The sequence below is a fragment of the Antennarius striatus genome, chromosome 4 (assembly GCF_040054535.1).
Source record: "Antennarius striatus isolate MH-2024 chromosome 4, ASM4005453v1, whole genome shotgun sequence".
NCBI lineage: Eukaryota > Metazoa > Chordata > Actinopteri > Lophiiformes > Antennariidae > Antennarius > Antennarius striatus.
In genome coordinates this window covers 7,715,919-7,732,820 of record NC_090779.1, presented here as the reverse complement: position 1 = coordinate 7,732,820, position 16,902 = coordinate 7,715,919, and the positions used below count along the sequence as shown (strand labels likewise).

The 16,902-nt window shown below is 42.5% G+C and overlaps 2 protein-coding genes across 5 annotated transcripts; one reads left to right on the top strand and one right to left on the bottom strand.

Moving 5' to 3' along the window:
- Positions 1–23: 23 nt before the first annotated feature.
- duox2 (dual oxidase 2) lies at positions 24–3,439 on the bottom strand. 3 transcript variants are annotated; one of them, XM_068314259.1, is made up of 9 exons: positions 3,311–3,439; positions 3,104–3,229; positions 2,618–2,743; positions 2,047–2,216; positions 1,903–1,960; positions 1,679–1,813; positions 1,324–1,531; positions 1,010–1,224; positions 408–924 (listed from the first exon to the last, which is right to left on the bottom strand). In XM_068314259.1, the coding sequence occupies exons 4-9, from the start codon at positions 2,191–2,193 to the stop codon at positions 650–652; spliced, it is 1,038 nt and encodes a 345-aa protein (XP_068170360.1). In that variant the 5' UTR covers positions 2,194–2,216; positions 2,618–2,743; positions 3,104–3,229; positions 3,311–3,439; the 3' UTR covers positions 408–649. The 3 variants fall into 3 exon arrangements, with proteins under 3 accessions (XP_068170359.1, XP_068170360.1, XP_068170358.1); XM_068314258.1 differs by lacking the exons at positions 2,618–2,743; positions 3,104–3,229; positions 3,311–3,439 and adding an exon at positions 24–391 and having other exon boundaries at positions 737–924; positions 2,047–2,523; XM_068314257.1 differs by lacking the exons at positions 2,618–2,743; positions 3,104–3,229; positions 3,311–3,439 and having other exon boundaries at positions 2,047–2,523.
- On the top strand, positions 2,853–15,654 carry duox (dual oxidase). 2 transcript variants are annotated; one of them, XM_068314253.1, is made up of 34 exons: positions 2,853–2,898; positions 3,123–3,243; positions 3,323–3,406; positions 3,497–3,661; positions 3,948–4,135; positions 4,260–4,461; positions 5,287–5,453; positions 5,892–5,955; positions 6,338–6,434; positions 6,565–6,655; positions 7,173–7,275; positions 7,439–7,611; positions 7,707–7,882; positions 7,985–8,103; positions 8,195–8,332; positions 8,439–8,555; positions 8,716–8,918; positions 9,189–9,374; positions 9,623–9,848; positions 10,036–10,129; positions 10,228–10,403; positions 10,484–10,553; positions 10,694–10,732; positions 11,145–11,323; positions 11,789–12,019; positions 12,133–12,232; positions 12,323–12,372; positions 12,466–12,593; positions 12,679–12,832; positions 12,962–13,194; positions 13,277–13,435; positions 13,549–13,704; positions 13,865–13,993; positions 14,076–15,654. In XM_068314253.1, the coding sequence occupies exons 2-34, from the start codon at positions 3,177–3,179 to the stop codon at positions 14,196–14,198; spliced, it is 4,587 nt and encodes a 1,528-aa protein (XP_068170354.1). In that variant the 5' UTR covers positions 2,853–2,898; positions 3,123–3,176; the 3' UTR covers positions 14,199–15,654. The 2 variants fall into 2 exon arrangements, with proteins under 2 accessions (XP_068170354.1, XP_068170353.1); XM_068314252.1 differs by having other exon boundaries at positions 3,323–3,661; positions 10,691–10,732.
- The last annotated feature ends 1,248 nt before the right edge of the window (positions 15,655–16,902 follow it).

Sequence of the window (16,902 nt, the reverse complement as noted above, 5' to 3'; positions counted from 1 at the left end):
CACCACTCAATATGTTGGTCGTTTTATTTTATTGATATGCTACAGCAAAAAACATACACACAAACAGACATGAAGTTAATCTGTGTGGATTAGATACACATCATTCACCTCATGAAAAAGAACAATAACTGAATTATAATCTATATTGATCAATGTATATACACATTGTATGGATCCCATACAACTTTATATAGTACTGCAGTGTGAAAATGAGCGTAACAACAACTATTCACAGTTGGATTATTTACAACACACATCAGCAACGGGTACACATAGATAATTCAAACAATGTGAAATTGGAAACTCCATCTGTAACACATTCACTGAAAATATCTTCAAGTATTGGCTGGAAAAACTTCCTCTTCAATCCAGGATGGCTTCATATATTCTCCTACAAGACAGAAACAGAATGATCAGTTGATGTACAGGAGCACAGGACTCAGGATGTGCAGTACTTGATATGACCATAGTTCACTTTGTTTAAATATGTATACCTCCATCTAAGTGGTAATAATAATAATGACATACTTTTTGGATCTTAATGAAAAACATCCGGTGTAGTGTGTGACATTAAATTATGGTTATAGGGCTAAGATTGAAATTTTGATTGAATTAAAGGCAGCTGTAAGGCTTTGGTGGACGTGAGCGCTCAGCTGACGGATTCTCCATAAAAAACTGAACACCTGATGATCACTACATGTGTCAGATGGTCACTACATATGCCAACCCATCTTACCTCCTTGATGATGGGTGTGAGTGGTGCTATCGTCACACCATCTACAAAAACCGAATTCAGGTAGCCCTGTCCGTAGGAAACATCATCTTCATAACTGTCAACGCCAACGCTGAAGGCTTCTCTTATCTTCTCTGGTATCAAGAAGTAAAGCATCACCACCAGAGCCCCAATGATCGTGCACAGGATACCTGCAAATCAATTCCGGTTAGCGGAACTTGTCTCCTTCATCAAACAGCACATGACATGATATTAGCTTTACAGGCATGTCTTTACCTGTTGCCAGAGCCAACCAGAACGAATGGCTGTAGTCTGTATGAAACGAGTCAGTTCCGATGGCAAAAATACACTGTGGCACATTCATGATGGTGGAAAAGGATGCCATGGAGAAGAAGATGAAGGCGGCGGTGGCCAGCATCATGTACCCAGCGTACAGAATGACCGGCATGCAGAAGAGGATGTTGGCGAGGAGCCAGCAACAAAACGCCGTCCTGTGGAAGTGTGCAAACATTTCATTTTCTGCTTCTTTTAATGGCTGGATGCTGACAGAATAATTGAACAGAACTGTATGCAGGTATGTGTTATGTTACCAGAGGGTTGCAGAAGCGTATCGACCCGAGTATCTCCACTGGTAGATGAGCCCACATGTGCTTTTCAGGGTGAACTTTTCAGCGATGTAAAGGATGGGGTTGGGTAAACCTTTTTCAAGAGCATCCTCATACTCTTCCTCAAAAGTGTCGTACCAGCGGAACATCTCGTTGTAGTCAATGGTCTCATTAAACTGTATGACAGGAGTCCCTTATGGGAATAGAGGAACACATTCATGTAAATGACAGAAACACTAAAGAGTTGTTTTTAGGAAGTAATTGAGGGAATAACTGAACAAAATATTGATGCAACATCTTGTTGTTAAAAACATCTGTTACAAAAATCAGTGTGACTCACCTTTGAGTGTGACATTAATCCCATATAGTCCAACATGCAAGCCGATGTCTGCATTAATCACTGCAGTGCTGAAAGACTTGTAGGTGGAGTTAGTGGTCATTCTGGCCTCAGCCCAGTCGCTGGTAAAATTGAGCGCTGCCGATAGAAGAAGCAATGTCAATAACCAGAGCAGGAAAATACAGATCAGAGATCTATTCAACAACAATGATAAGAATTAAACTTACCAACTATCACCACCCCTATGAACAAGCTGGTAATTATCCGAAACAACCAGAACAGCCTCTAATGGGAGAGAGGAGAGTAGAATCTAAATTATAGAGACGATTCAGATGCAGCAGCTAAACGCCTGTGGGATGAGATGAACTCACCGTCTTCCCCCGTATCCCTGGCAGGATGATAAGAAGGCTGGAGGTAAACACAAGGAAGACCAGAATAATGGTGAGCTGGCTGCCATTGAAGATGAAGGCAGTCCTTTTGAGAGGGTAGAATGGGTAAATGTCATCGTAGAAAGTCATCTTCGCTCCTGATCTCAGGGACACTGCAGAGACCAGACAGTAAAACAGAGAAGACAGTGTTGGCGACCGGGTTCTCAGTTTCCTCCAGATGCAGCGATAGCAGCTCTCATTCCTTACAGCAGATAAGGATTGGACTTTATTACCGCTGCTCTGATGAGTAAGACAACTCACACCCATGTAAAAACCATTTTGCATGACCTGACACTGTAAAAATATGAGGCATTGAAACAAATTCAGCTGCACAGTGCACACAGGAAACTTTATGCATCCAAGTGATTCCGTCAGTTTACTGCAAATAGATCCACTTAACATTGTTCTTTTCTGATTGGAATATATTTATTTCATCCTTAAGTAAAAGAAAAGTTTCAAATAAAATCAATCAATCCAACAGAGAAGAGTATAAATGTAAGGAGATTTGTCTTACCCTAAATCTGAACGACGAGGCGTGAAGAAGAAGAGAGGGATGAGTGACTGTGGAGGGAACACACACTTCTTTTATACCATTGGGCCCCTTTGTGTCACTGAGGAGGTGGATGCGTTGATCGGAAACCTGTGGAAAGGGGGTGTGATTCAGAGCTGCTGGCCATTCCCATTTGGGCAACACAGGTCACATGCACTTTGTGATAAGCTGTGCAACCTATGTTGGCTTTAGTATTGCACCATCTTCCACCTGCTCTACTTCTGCACAAGATTCCAGCCTCCACAGTGAGTAAGACTTACCTATCAAGCCCTTGTATAAAACACTGAGGAAACAGAACAGCTGGCTGACTGGAGTCTCCACATGTGACTAAATACATCAATTTTCTACAATTATTTTTTTTTGTTGTTCAATCAGAGAACATGCGTCTGTGGAATCAGACTTGCTGATTCCAACCAACTTGTAATCTGACAGGAGAAGTAAGTCACTTACCTTCAGCGTGTCTTTTCAGAAGTCCTTCATCTCTCTTGGCTGGACGCTGAGCTGAGAAGCACCTCTCGCATCAATGGATTTGCGTAAACGGGTCTGGAGTATCTGTGCAACGTTTGGTTTGGTGCTCTGTGTGAGTCAATGTAAGTAGAGGAGACTCCAGTCCATTACAGTGAGACGCAGAGAAGTAAAATGCTGTTTTAAACTCACTTGTGTGAACAGATTCGAGCTGTGATGAAAGCTGGGAGGTGCCTCGCTTTGACGGCTGGTACAACAGTCTGGGACACCCCAGCCGCGGGGCCGTCGGTAGGTTTTTCCCACAGTGCGCAGCGGCTCCGGTGTCGGTCTGCCCCCTCACCTGTTCACCGGACTGTGTTTGTGTTTGTGCCCGCGCAGGTTCTCACCTTCTCCGCCTCGTGCCCGCGCATTACTGGGACGGAGTCTACCAGCCCGTCCAGGAGCCGCTGCTGCCGAACCCCCGCCGGCTGTCCAACCTGCTGACCGCCGGCCCCTCCGGGCTGCCCTCCACACGCAACTTGACCGTTTTGTCGCTCTTTTTCGGTAAATATATTATAACACGTGACCATTCGGTTTAAAAAAAAAAAAAAAAAAAGGTCCAAAATATTCAATACATGAAGAAATTTTATAGTCCAACTTTTCTTGTGAGGATGCACCAAAATGAGATGTACCCACAACATCCAGAAAAATGGTTTGTCTTCAAGCTCACGGGTGTTAATAAATACAATACTGACTGATCTAATAAAATAATTCCTCCTCTTACTTAATACCTGAGCTCCTTGTGTTAACTCAACTAAAAACATTCATTTGAATATTTGTCACCCCACAGGTTATCATGTTACTTTTGAAATTTTTGACTCAAGAACTCCCGGGTGTCCACCTGAGTTCATGAACATCCACGTGCCGAAAGGTGACCCCATCTTTGACCCCACTGACAGTGGAAATGTCCTGCTGCCCTTCCAGAGGGGGCCATGGGACAAAGATACAGGCCAGAGCCCGGGAAACCCTCGCACACAGGTGTGTAAAAACATGTTGTTAAAGTTAAATCCTGCAAGAGCACAAGTCTCTGCATGTCATGTCACTCCACATTTCCCATTCGTGAAATACAATAATATGAAGAAAACAAACACAACTCATACAGGTCAACCTGGTGACAGCATGGATAGATGGCAGCTCCATCTATGGCCCCTCTGCATCCTGGTCTGACTCCTTGAGGACCTTCTCCAGAGGCCTTTTGGCCTCAGGCTCTGAGTGGAACATGCCAACTCGTGCATCACAGCGCAGCTTCATGTGGAGTTCTGCCGACCCGTCTACAGGGGACTCCGGACCTCAGGACCTTTATGGTAAGAACTTTAATTCCTTGTCCTTCAAATAAGACCTGCACCAAATGCTGTTAGCAAATAATTCTCTTGCAGGGGGGCTTATATGACCGGGAACATTTTATGCACCTTGATGATTACAGACATTCACGCCATTGAAAAGAACACCCCTCCTCCCACACACACACACACACACACCACATATTCAGTCGTGGATAATAGGTGATCGGCAAATCACATTAAAACTATGTGAACACACGTGTCGTGTCTGTGTGACTTAAAACATCTTGTAGTCTGTTTTTCACCCTGTGTGTTAAGCTGAAAACCAACAGCGATGATTTCATGCGCGTACTGTTTTACCCCGTCTGCTCTGATCAGGGCTGCAGCCTGCAGCTCTGACTCAAGAGATGCCCCGAACTGACGTGCACTATGACTCTATAATTATTGTGTAAAAGGCTTTTCACACTCGCCACAGTAAATCCCACCTCTCTGTAGCATAGAGAACACCATAAAGGTGTCACGAAACCAGTGTTTTGTTGCTTGCTTTGTTAAAGGTGTGTAGTTATTATCTGGTGTGGAGGTGGAGGAGCCGACCCTGTTGTCACAGCCCTGTTGTCCCGTTCCTAAAAACAAACAGCCTAATCATCCTCTTAGCGGTCAGACGCTCATCAATCAATGTAAAGGAAGCGTTCACCTCTACAGATGGGGGTCCAGGAGCTTTGTGACACTTTTGGGGAAGTTTATACAACCCTGATTCCAACATCTGCTTTTGTTGTTACCATAGCGACATGAATTCTTATGATGGAAAAGAAGAATTCTTTGTAATTTTGTGCCATCCTCTGCATCCAGTGTTGGGAAATGCCTGGGCCAATGAGAACATGTTCACAGCAGCAGTGGGGATTATCTGGTTTCGCTACCACAATTATGTCGCCTCCAAACTGCATGTGGAACACCCACAGTGGTCAGACGAAAAGCTGTTTCAAAACGCCAGGAAGATCGTCGTGGCCACATTCCAGGTAGAAGGAAAAGTCTCCATGTAATCCCCCATGTGGCGCGAGTGCAGATTTAATTTGCACCCTGGGAGTAATGATGTTACATCAACACCAGGTGGTCGTGTTTTAAGGATGGAATTGATGGTTTTAGCCTGACACTGAACACATCATCTCTCAGCTGTTTCACTAGTTGAACTTAGTCTTGCAAGAAGTGTCGTGAACATCTATTTAAAATGCAAAATAGCTTAAATCATATCAAATTTTTGATCATATATCATCTAGATATCCTAGAACTATCAATCTATAAACTAGATTGATAGTTCTATAATCAATCTATAAACTAGGTTTATAGATTAATAGTGACCATCAGGTTTATAGGCTTAAAAAAGAAATATTTGCAAGACATATTATCCTCCAACCCTTCACAATCATGCTTTTGAACCCTCTTGTTCTTCTACGCAGAGCATTGCCGTCTACGAGTGGTTGCCTGCTTACATTGGAAACAAAAAGCTTCCTCCTTATCCAGGTAAGAATCATCCAGAGTTTGTGTGCGTAGAAGTGGAATGGAACAGGTCATGCACTGATGCCCACAAGCCGCGGTGAGGTGAGCTATCGTTGGCAGTGTTTGACAAATATGTGCTCGGTCAGCAAAGCGTCAGCCTCGGTCTCCTTCTTCTGCTGAATAGGCACCCACAGCTGGAGAAAGTTAAAGCAACTATGGTTAAATGAGTCCATCACCTGAATCACTCTTCATTTTCATAGCTGCACTGCTTTTGTCACCTCACCTCAGCCATTTAGATGTTGATTTAGGTTGTGTGGATGCATGAGAATTGCTTGTAATTACACATGCAGTGTCCTTTGTTCTCTCTGTATTGTCCTGTTTAACATTCTTGTTTATCTCTTCATAGGGTACCAGAAGTTTGTCGATCCGGGGACCTCTCCAGAGTTCGAAGTTGCTGCTATGAGATATGGCATCACTATGGCTCCATCTGGTGTTTACATGAGGTATTACTGTAAAGAAACCATCTTACTGTATTGTACTCAACTATAATGGAAGCCACTTGAATTTAATATTAATGAATGCAAAAACAGTTAGTACTCACTATTCCAAACCAATCCCTCCCTTTCCCTACAGAAACAGAACCTGTCATTTTCGTAAAGTTATCAACATGGATGGAAGTTCATCACCAGCACTGCGTCTGTGTAACAGCTTCTGGAAACGACAGGTACATCATGAGTGCCATTACTTCATCATATGTATGATATGGTATGTGTGTGTGTGTGTGTGTGCGTGCGTGCGTGCGTGTGTGTGTGTGTGTGCACGCATGTGTGTGTGTGTGTTCATCACCACAAACATTTTCTCCACCATTGACACAGCTTTCTGTTGCCTTTTAATTTATGATCCAATGAGCAGATGGCCATTAAGTCACATTAAAGCGATTATTTATTCATGATGAGGGTGGTAAAATACAGATTCAGCAACAGAAGGTCCTGACAGTATATGAAAAATAAATGGAAACTGAAGGTCTGTGTACAAATATTTTTGTTATGACTTTAAAAGCGATGACGCGCTTTACATCTTATACTGAAAGGTTTCACAAAGATTCAATGCAGAAAATACCTGCAGAACTGGATTATGATGGTTTCTTTTACCAAGGATTTATTTTAAATTCCATCCAACCATCCATGCCAGTGGATTTCTGTATAGTATATATTAATGTCTTTGTCACTGTTTTTCCCCAGAGTGTAAACGTAAAGACGGGTCAGGACGTGGATGACCTCATTATGGGCATGGCCTCTCAGATAGCTGAGAAAGAGGACAACGTTGTTGTTGAGGACCTGAGAGGTTTCTAATGCACCTTTTTCTCTGCTTGTTCAAAAATCAGAAACATTTGCCTGCATGTTATGGAGCATCACACTTAAAACAGAAGAGAAACAACAGCCATGAAATTACAAAAATAATTTTAAAAATGAGTTGATAAACTGTCCAATCATTTTCACCCTTACAGACTATATGTATGGACCCCTAAGATTCACCCGGTCCGATCTGGTGGCCATGACCATTCAAAGAGGAAGAGACTTTGGCCTCCAAAGCTACACTGAAGTCAGAAAGGCTCTGGATCTGTCTCCTGTCAAATCGTTTGAAGAAATAAATAGTGAACTTAGCAAGACCAACCCAAAGGTATAACCGAGACTCCAGGGATGATCAGGCATGAGCTGCACAGAAAAACACATCTTTGAGTTAATCTGTGAATGTCTTGTGTTCTGCTGTGACAGTTAATCCAAGATCTTGCTGAAATGTATGGTGGAGATATCTCAAAACTGGAGCTCTTTGTTGGAGGACTGCTGGAGTCTCATGACAGTAACAGTTCACTTTTCAAAGCCATAATCTTAGACCAGTTTGAACGCACAAGAAATGGAGACCGCTTTTGGTTTGAGAACAAACAGAATGGGTAAGCTCCTCCTGAAGGACTATATAAAATATAGGAGAATATATAATATCACTGTTTCACATGTGTACAATCATGATTATAAATACAAAATGTGTTCCCCAGTTTGTTCACACCAGAGGAAATGAAAGGTTTTCTTAACACGACCTTCCATGATGTCCTTATCGCTGTCACAAGCGCAGAAGCCACTGGTATACAAAAGAACGTCTTCTTCTGGAAGGATGGTAAAAATGACATTTATTTCATACACAAAAAAGATGAATTTAGAACCAGTGACACTGATAGACTCATAGGACACACTCTCTGTTGCCTTAGGTGATCCTTGTGGTCAACCTGCACAGCTGGATTCATCCGCGCTATATCCCTGCACTAAAGCTACCAAACTCTATTACTTTGATGGGAGCAAAGCTGGCTTTGGGATATTTATCATTGTCCTGTTCCTCTTTCCTGTTGGTTAGTAAGATTCTCATAAACCCACCCGTTTTCACACAGCAGTAACACTATGACATGACTTGACCTGTAAAACCAATAATTAGTATGGATCCTCCTATTTTCACAGTTAGTTTTATAGTGGCCTGCATGGTGGCGTATCTCCGCAAGTACAGGTTCAAGAAGTTCCAGAGACGAAGAAGGAAAGCCGGTGACACAAGAGAAGAACCAGCGGTGGGAATCGCTGGTATGAAACCTTTATTTCTTTATTTACTTTATTTAAAAATGGTTAACAAATATCAACTGATTATTTTTGCCATTTCTTTAAAAAAAATAAAAAAAATCTTTACATTTGTTTATATAAACTACGTGTTTATTCTGTAATGCCATTCCGCCCATCCTCTCAGCCTATGAGTGGCAAGGGGATAAAAAGCCTCTGCACCCCGTCAGCGTGGAGGTGGATGAGAAGAGGAGGCTGCAGGTGTACGACCGCTCCGGTTCCGTCCATCGATGTCTCAGTCTGGGAAACCAGGACTGCCTTGATGTCTTTCTCTCCAACAACCGTCACCATAAAGCTCTGATGCTCAAAGTGTCAAAAGAGTACGACCTGGTGAGCAGCCGCAAACCGGAGGTGGTGGTTTATGTAATAATACCAGTTAGAGGACATGAACGGTTTTTGAAAAATGTTGCTGCTGCTGCATCTTCTTATCAGCACGTACGACCTAATTATTTGCTCACGTTTGAGTTTGTTTGCAATTCAAGCACTTCCATTTCCCATTTTTCCAGTGAAGCTGTTTCTGCTCTCAATCTGCTTGTCCGATCTTTGTTGTAAGCATGATTCTGCAGATGTACCTCATCTACATCACCTCTGCATGTCCAGGTGCTGTTTTTCGATGACGAGAGCAAACGTGCGGAGTTTGTCGAGCTGCTTTGCCTGGGAGAGATGGACATCACGCAGGAGATTACAGTCAAGGAGATGAGAGAGGAGGAACTGCTGAGGGAGGCTACAACCAGAGAGCAGAGGGCTCAAATTGTGGAAACGTTCATTCGGCATGCTTTCTCTAAGGTACAGTCATACGCTGGATGTTTACCTCATGCATCACTGCTACGGCAGCAGCAGCTTTAAACTCAGCCACAATCTGTCGTCAATCCCTGTTTGAGGTCAAATGAGGCCAGCCTCTGGCCAAAAGAGCTAATTGTTGGTCGTGCTGATGACCTCATCCGTTCTGGACGTACAGCAACCTCAACTAACGCATGAGATGTTTGTAACGGTGGCTTGTAATGACACTTCTCCCCTGTTCCTGGGGTGCGCAGGTCCTGGAAATAGAGAAGTGTGATGCTGGGGACATGAGTGGCGTCTCCCCCGCTAAGGCCAAAGAGGTCCTGCAGTGTGAGCTGACGGCGTCTGAGTTCGCCGACGCGCTGGGCCTCAAACCCAACTCCTTATTTGTGGAGTCCATGTTCACACTGGCCGATAAAGACGGGAACGGCTACCTCTCCTTCCAGGAGTTTCTTGACGTGATGGTGATCTTTATGAAAGGTATCTGTGTGTGGATGACATGCTTCACATGCTAACACCAAAATATGACATACGTTGTGTAAATTGCTCGGAATGAATATGAATATGATGAATATACACGGCTCATCGTGGTTAATCAACTGGATTAGATTAGATTACCAGTTGTTAGTCTTGTCCTACATGGTGACAACAACATGTGTCTAATTAGGGACTCCTGAGGAAAAGTCCATGCTGATGTTCAACATGCATGACATTGGTGGAACTGGTTTCTTATCGAAAGAAGAATTTGCCAGAATGCTCAGGTCTGATTGATTTATTCATTTTAATAACTTTTTTTTAATCATGACTGCTTTATTTTTCTGTCTCGTGTTTAATAGTCACCCCTTTTACTGCCTTGCAGGTCTTTTATTGAAATCTCCAACGGTGCTCTGTCAAAGAGCCAGGCCGAGGACGGCATCAAGGCCATGCTGCAGGCTGCGGGCTTTGATGACAAGGAGAGGATCTCATGGGAGGATTTCCATTTCCTCCTGCGGGACCACGACAAGGAGCTGCAGTTTGCTCAACTCAACGTCAAAGGTTTTGTCTAAGAGGATCGTCTTTAATCCTCAGTTCCCTGACCTTGTCTGATGAACTAATATGTCTGTGTGTTTGTGAAGGGATGGAGAAACAGGGGAGGAAGCGTCTGAGTCGAGACCAGAGAGTGTCCTTCATCTCTCCAGCAAACGGGTAAGAGAAAACAGGCAGTAAATATTAATCTAAATCACTGAGGTCCCAGCTTCTGCTAGTCGCTAAAGAAAAACAAAGATTCGCTGTTCACCTGTTTAATTCCTCTTATCTTGCCATCTTGTTTATTTTGTCCGCAGCAGTTACAAGTCAGATGGTCAAGATGTCCGGAGACGGAAAAAGTTTGTACCCTGTCTTTTCATATATTTTAACCTTTGTATACTTTCTGTAAAGAAGGAAGAGAAAGAAAAAATTATAATGATTGGATCAACAAACCCACACTGATAAGGCAACTCAGCAAATGATAAGATTAATTTTGTATCAGGTCTGGCTTATTGGTTTGTAATCATCAATCATCAAAAACATGTTATTGACTTGGATATTTGTCTGACAGTGTTTACTGAAGACTATGCTTAAAAAAATACCTCCAACTTCCTTCAACATTTGTTGTCAGAGAATGAACTCATGAGTCCTTCTATTTACAAAATCTATGCACCTCTAACAATCAGATCCTTTTATAAGTACAAACAGTCCACTCAGAAGAGAGGACAGAATACTCACCGAATAAAGTCTAAAGAATTTTTAATTCTTCAGGTTAAATATCAGAACTCCAAACGTCTATGCGAACCCACAGCGTGAGCAGTACATAAGGAACCCGATCCGACAGAAGATCCAGCACTTCAAACGTTTCATAGAGAATTATCGCCGCCACATCGTCTGCTTCATCGTCATTTATGGCATCGTTGCTGGCGTGTGCCTTGAAAGATGTTACTGTGAGTAGAGTCACCTCACTCATTCATTCATTCATTTTCCAACCCGCTTAATCCGCTAACGCAGGTCGCGGGGTAGCCAGTGCCTATCCTGGCAGCCTCAGGGCGTGAGGCGGGGGACACTCCGGGCACGACGCCAGTGCACCGCGGAGCCACATACAAACAAACATACATTCACACACACACTCACTCCTATGGTCAATTTGGGACCGGCCAATCAACCTTAAGCGCATGCTTTTGGAGGTGGGAGGAAGCCGGAGAACCCGGAGAGAACCCACGCAGACACGGGGAGAGCATGCGAACTCCACACAGAGCGGGACTCGAACCCGGGTCCGCCGTGTTGTGAGGCAGCAGCGCTAACCACTGCGCCACCGTGCCGCCGAGTCACCTCACTCTGTCAAGTTAATGCTTTAAAGTTCTTCTCCTCCTCAAACCTTTTCTGAAATGAGGAAACAATGTTATTTTCAGACTACGGCCTGCAAGCTGAATCTTCAGGCATCCCTGAGACTTCAATCGTAGGCATCATCGTCTCTCGGGGCTCGGCGGCCGGGGTCTCCTTCCTGTTCCCTTACATGCTCCTGACCGTGTGTCGTAACCTCAACACGCTGTGCCGAGAGACGTTCCTCAACCGATACATCCCCTTTGATGCCGCCATCGACTTCCATCGCTTTATGGCCATGACTGCCATCATTCTTGCAGGTCGGCATACAGGAGCGAGTATCCCAGAAACGATAAGAGGGGAAACGGAACGTCGACTTCAGTTGTGATGTCTGCTCACCATTTACTCACTTCTGTTTCTGTTCTGATTGTAGTCGTTCACAGTTTGGGCCACGTTGTCAACATCTACGTTTTCTCTGTCAGTGACCTCAGCATCATCTCCTGCCTGTTCCCGAGAGTCTTTTACAACAACGGGTAACGCTTGAGTCATCCACCTGACTTTAGCAACTATTTGTACATTGCAGATGATTAATTATACAAACTTAGATTGTATCTTTATTGTAGGTCTGAACTTCCCATGAAGTGGTACTTCTGGTTCTTTCAAACAGTTCCAGGTATGAGAGGAAACTGATTTTACACCTTCAGTAAAGCGTGAACACCTTGTGATATTATATAACTCTGGTTTCTTTCTTTTGTCTGTTTCCTAGGAATGACTGGCGTCTTGCTTCTTTTTACTTTTGCTTTTATGTATGTTTTTGCCTCCCATTTTTTCCGCCGCATCAGTTTTCGTGCATTTTGGATCACGCATTACCTCTATGTCATTGTGTATACTCTTGTAAGTATTATAAAATACCCCAAATGCTGGCTGTAGTTGAATGGTTTTCGGACAGGGCAAAAAAAGCTTTGCTTTCATTCAACAGACAGTCATTCATGGAAGCTTCGCCCTCCTGCAACAGCCCCGGTTCTACATCTACCTGATCCCACCCGCCCTGCTCTTCCTTCTGGACAAACTAATCAGCTTGAGCAGGAAGAAGTTGGAGATTCCAGTAGTCAGTGTTGAGCTGCTGCCATCAGGTGAGATTTATCATTTTCTGGAAAATGACTGCAGACTTATTTCCCGTCTGTGCTTGATCTCAGTCTTTGTTAATGAACCCAGCCTTATCCGTGATCGCTGACACGACATAATGGCTGCCTTATCGCTAGGCGTGACTCATCTGGAGTTCAAGCGACCGCAGGGCTTTGTGTATCGCTCTGGGCAGTGGGTTCGTATTGCGTGCCTGATGTTGGGCACAGATGAGTACCATCCCTTCACACTGACATCAGCCCCACATGAAGAGACATTGAGCCTACACATCCGAGCCGTGGGGCCCTGGACCAGCCAGCTCCGAGAGCTCTACACCGAAGACAACCTGCTAGAACTGGGATCCTATCCCAAGGCAGGTTAAATCATCGTGTGTCAGTAGTTTCACCTGCCTCTCTCTTTGCTATTTCATGACACATGTTTTATTTGACCCTCAGCTGTACTTAGATGGCCCCTTTGGTGAGGGCCACCAGGAGTGGATTGACTATGAAGTGTCTGTGCTTGTGGGAGGAGGAATTGGAGTCACTCCTTTTGCCTCCATCCTTAAAGACCTGGTGTTCAAGTCCTCCATCAAATCCAGGATTCAGTGCAAAAAGGTGCTGCTTACAGCTTGCAGTAGATTTGATTTGAATCTCTGATTTCTTCTCTATCCGTGACCTCACTGCAGAACAACGCCCTACTTAAACCGCTGTTTGTTGACTGTTTGAAGGTGTACTTCATCTGGGTGACACGGACACAGCGTCAGTTTGAGTGGGTGTCAGACATCATCAGGGAGGTGGAAGAGATGGACACGCTGGAGCTGGTGGAGGTCCACACGTACATCACTCAAGTGGCTGAAAAGTTTGACCTGCGCACCACCATGCTGGTGAGATCTGCATTTCAAAACATTGATGGATTATTAAAGGTGGATGTTAAACTTGACAAAAAGCATAAGAGTGTTTGTCTCATTTGGAAGAGAGCAAACTGCACATTTCAACAAACGAGTGAAAACAGCTCCTAAATGATCCCTCATGTTGTCTTCACAGTACGTTTGTGAACGCCACTTTCAGAAGGTGTGGAACCGCAGCCTGTTCACCGGCCTTCGATCCGTCACACACTTCGGTCGTCCACCTTTTGTGTCCTTTTTCAGCTCACTGCAGGAAGTTCACCCCACGGTCAGTCCTACATCCATCTCCAACAACACATGCTTATCTGAAACTTTGTGCACAACCGGTGAATTTGCATTATTTTCTGTAGGTGGGTAAAATGGGGGTCTTCAGCTGTGGACCACCTGGTTTGACCAAGAACGTGGAGAAAGCATGCCAGAAGATGAACCAGAGGGATCAAGCTCATTTTATACATCACTATGAGAATTTCTAAATTGTCCCCAGCATGCAGTTCCTGAGCAAAATATGAGCCCCCTGATGCTGGAGAATACAAATGAGCAGCAGTTAACAAAAACACTGCTGTTCACGCAATCAGCTCAGTTCCGAGGCTAAAACGCTTCTTACCTACAGTTTGAAATTTGTCTTCTTCTCATTTGCCATTCCAGATCATGACTATTATTATTCAATTTATTTCTATGATTAGAATGTTGTCTAACATTAAATCAGCAAAATGCAAGATTTTATTCACATTTTATGTATATTTTATGTATAATCATCATCTGTCCTGTCAGTTTTTATATTTTGCTTCTTAGCTGTGAGTTTAGTCAATGCTTTATAATTGTTGTATAATTGTTATTATGGTACTGATTTCTTGTGCTTTTGGGTGATTTTAATCAGTTCACAGACAGATAAGAGATTTTAACTATTTTATGTTGTATGTAGAATATTTGCTTATTTAAGGACCTGCTGAGGTTTTGTACAGCGGAAATCTTGATTTTTCATTTGCTGCTTCAGGTGCTCATACAATTTAGTCTAAAATTACTCTTTAATTAACAGACACACACCAAAATTTAATTTGTAGTTTTAGTGAGAAGGCGGGTAGCTCCTTTACTCAGAAATAACTGAAAAAATTGATTATCTATCAGTTAATTATTGGGTTATTAGTATTCTTCTGCTGTTATTCTGCAACACACTGACTTCATAAAATGTTAGAGCACAATCCTGGACAAATGTGCAGCACTCAGCTGTTTGCTTATTAAATACACTTAAGATATGAAGGGTGTATGCTCATTTTTAATGAACAGTTTCAATATCACAGGGGCCTGAAGAAAATTCCAGCAAGCCTACAAACCACAGTCGTGCAGTACTACGTGCATTTGTACATTTACTTAAATAAAAAGTACACTTTGGGAGTGTGTTTCAGCTTATCAAACAAAGCAAACACATCTGATGTATTGATGAAGGTTCTTTGAAGTCTGTTATCCAGTGTGGGTACACAGGCCTCAACAAGATTCTTTAGAAGACATTATATAATCCATTTCAACACGGATCACTTCCAGCCGTTGCATTTGCAGGAAACAGCCTGCAAGCTGATTGAAATGATGCACTTCTCTTCTTTAGTGTTACATACTGAGGACAGGATCACATCTTTCACCTTGCACCTGTGGTTAAAGCTGCCCACTTTAACCACAGCGATCTGGACACCACAAAGCTGCTCAGCTCCCCGGCAGGAGCGGGGGGCTCTGGGTCATGGATTTTGTCCAAGACCACAGCAGCTGTAATGAGGGACAGACAAGAACTGCTCTTCTATTTCTACAACTAAGTTCATTCAGTCAGTTTGGAGACTAAACAGGCAAACTACTGTGCTCACGCAAACAATGGAAGTCACTGTGCAACTTCATGAAATTAATTTGAATTTCAGATGAATATGCTTTTTAAATAATAAAACATGAAGCAGAGAAACCTCATTGTCTGGTTTATGTCTCTATTTTCTCTTGTCGGCTACAACTTCATCTCAGTTGCAAGATTATTATTTATTTGCCTTTGGTGGATTTTCTGGGAGTCCCATAAATTCAAGCAGCCTGAATCTCCAGACGTGAAATATTACTTTGATGCAGCTCATATTTGATGTATGGCCGATATGTTGAGGATGTCACTGAGTAGTTTTTGTACAACCACTGCAGACATTATTCCTAAAGAAAAATTTGTTCCCATCCCATAATGAGTCCTTTTTAATTCTGGATCCAGACAGTGATTTATATCAGCCCTGAAATTTATCGGCTTGTTCCTTGGGCCATAGCCTTCCAAAAGAAATGCATTAAAATTCATGAAATTTTTTATGGAAATTTCTTGATAAAAAATAGACAATCTTATGCCGGTATAAAAATAATTGTAAAAAACTGTAAATTGTAAAAAAAAAAAAAAAAAATGCACCTGAAGAAAACAAGGTCTGACATATTTGTATGTGTTTGTGAGGTCGTGTCATTTGTATTTAAGTGGAAAAATATTTTTATGGATGGGATGTTTGAGTGTGATTATGCCATGATAATAATCTTACCTGTAAATGTAAAATAATAGCTATAGCTAGACAGACCTTCATGTTTCATCTTCTTCCTACTTTTAACTTGCAGTGAATACATATACATATCTCAGCAAGAATTGTAAAATATTTATTGTTTAGGCGCAATTTTAGCAATGTACAGTAAAATAATAATAATTATTATATAGATCATGAAAAACACAATAATTAAAAATGCAGTAATTATCTCCTGTATTATCTGCAGTATTTCCTTATTATTTTGTATGTTATTTTGTGAAATGACTCCATCATATTTCCATTTAATTAAAGCAGTTTAATCTAATCTAATAAAACTTTTATTTCTTTGTAAATAGATTATGGTAGCAACAAACAAATATGGATAAGATTCAGCCGGTCTGGTGGAGGCGTTTAAGTTGTTCAAACCAGATTAACAGTCACACTCGTATACGGTAAGAACATTCTGTTTCTCTCCCACTCACTTCTTTTCAGATTACTGTATTTTGCTCACAATAAAGAAACAAAAAAAATCATTTAGATATCTGACACTACGAGATGACATGGCTCTGGCATACCCCGGTTATTTACTCTGTCACTTTCATTTGCTTGCCAAGGCTTGTCCAACTCCCATAAAAATGTCCTGCGAGGTGCTTACAACAAG

Excerpts from the sequence above, each read along its gene's own strand:
- duox2 (XM_068314257.1), bottom strand. The coding sequence starts at position 2,505 with ATGTTAAGTGGATCTATTTGCAGTAAACTGACGGAATCACTTGGATGC. Across the intron at positions 1,532-1,678 it reads GATTAATGTCACACTCAAAG|GGACTCCTGTCATACAGTTT; the intron begins GTGAGTCACACT and ends TATTCCCATAAG. Across the intron at positions 1,225-1,323 it reads TACGCTTCTGCAACCCTCTG|GACGGCGTTTTGTTGCTGGC; the intron begins GTAACATAACAC and ends ACACTTCCACAG.
- duox (XM_068314252.1), top strand. The coding sequence starts at position 3,177 with ATGGATTTGCGTAAACGGGTCTGGAGTATCTGTGCAACGTTTGGTTTG. Across the intron at positions 4,462-5,286 it reads CGGACCTCAGGACCTTTATG|TGTTGGGAAATGCCTGGGCC; the intron begins GTAAGAACTTTA and ends CTCTGCATCCAG. Across the intron at positions 13,705-13,864 it reads ACCTGCGCACCACCATGCTG|TACGTTTGTGAACGCCACTT; the intron begins GTGAGATCTGCA and ends TTGTCTTCACAG.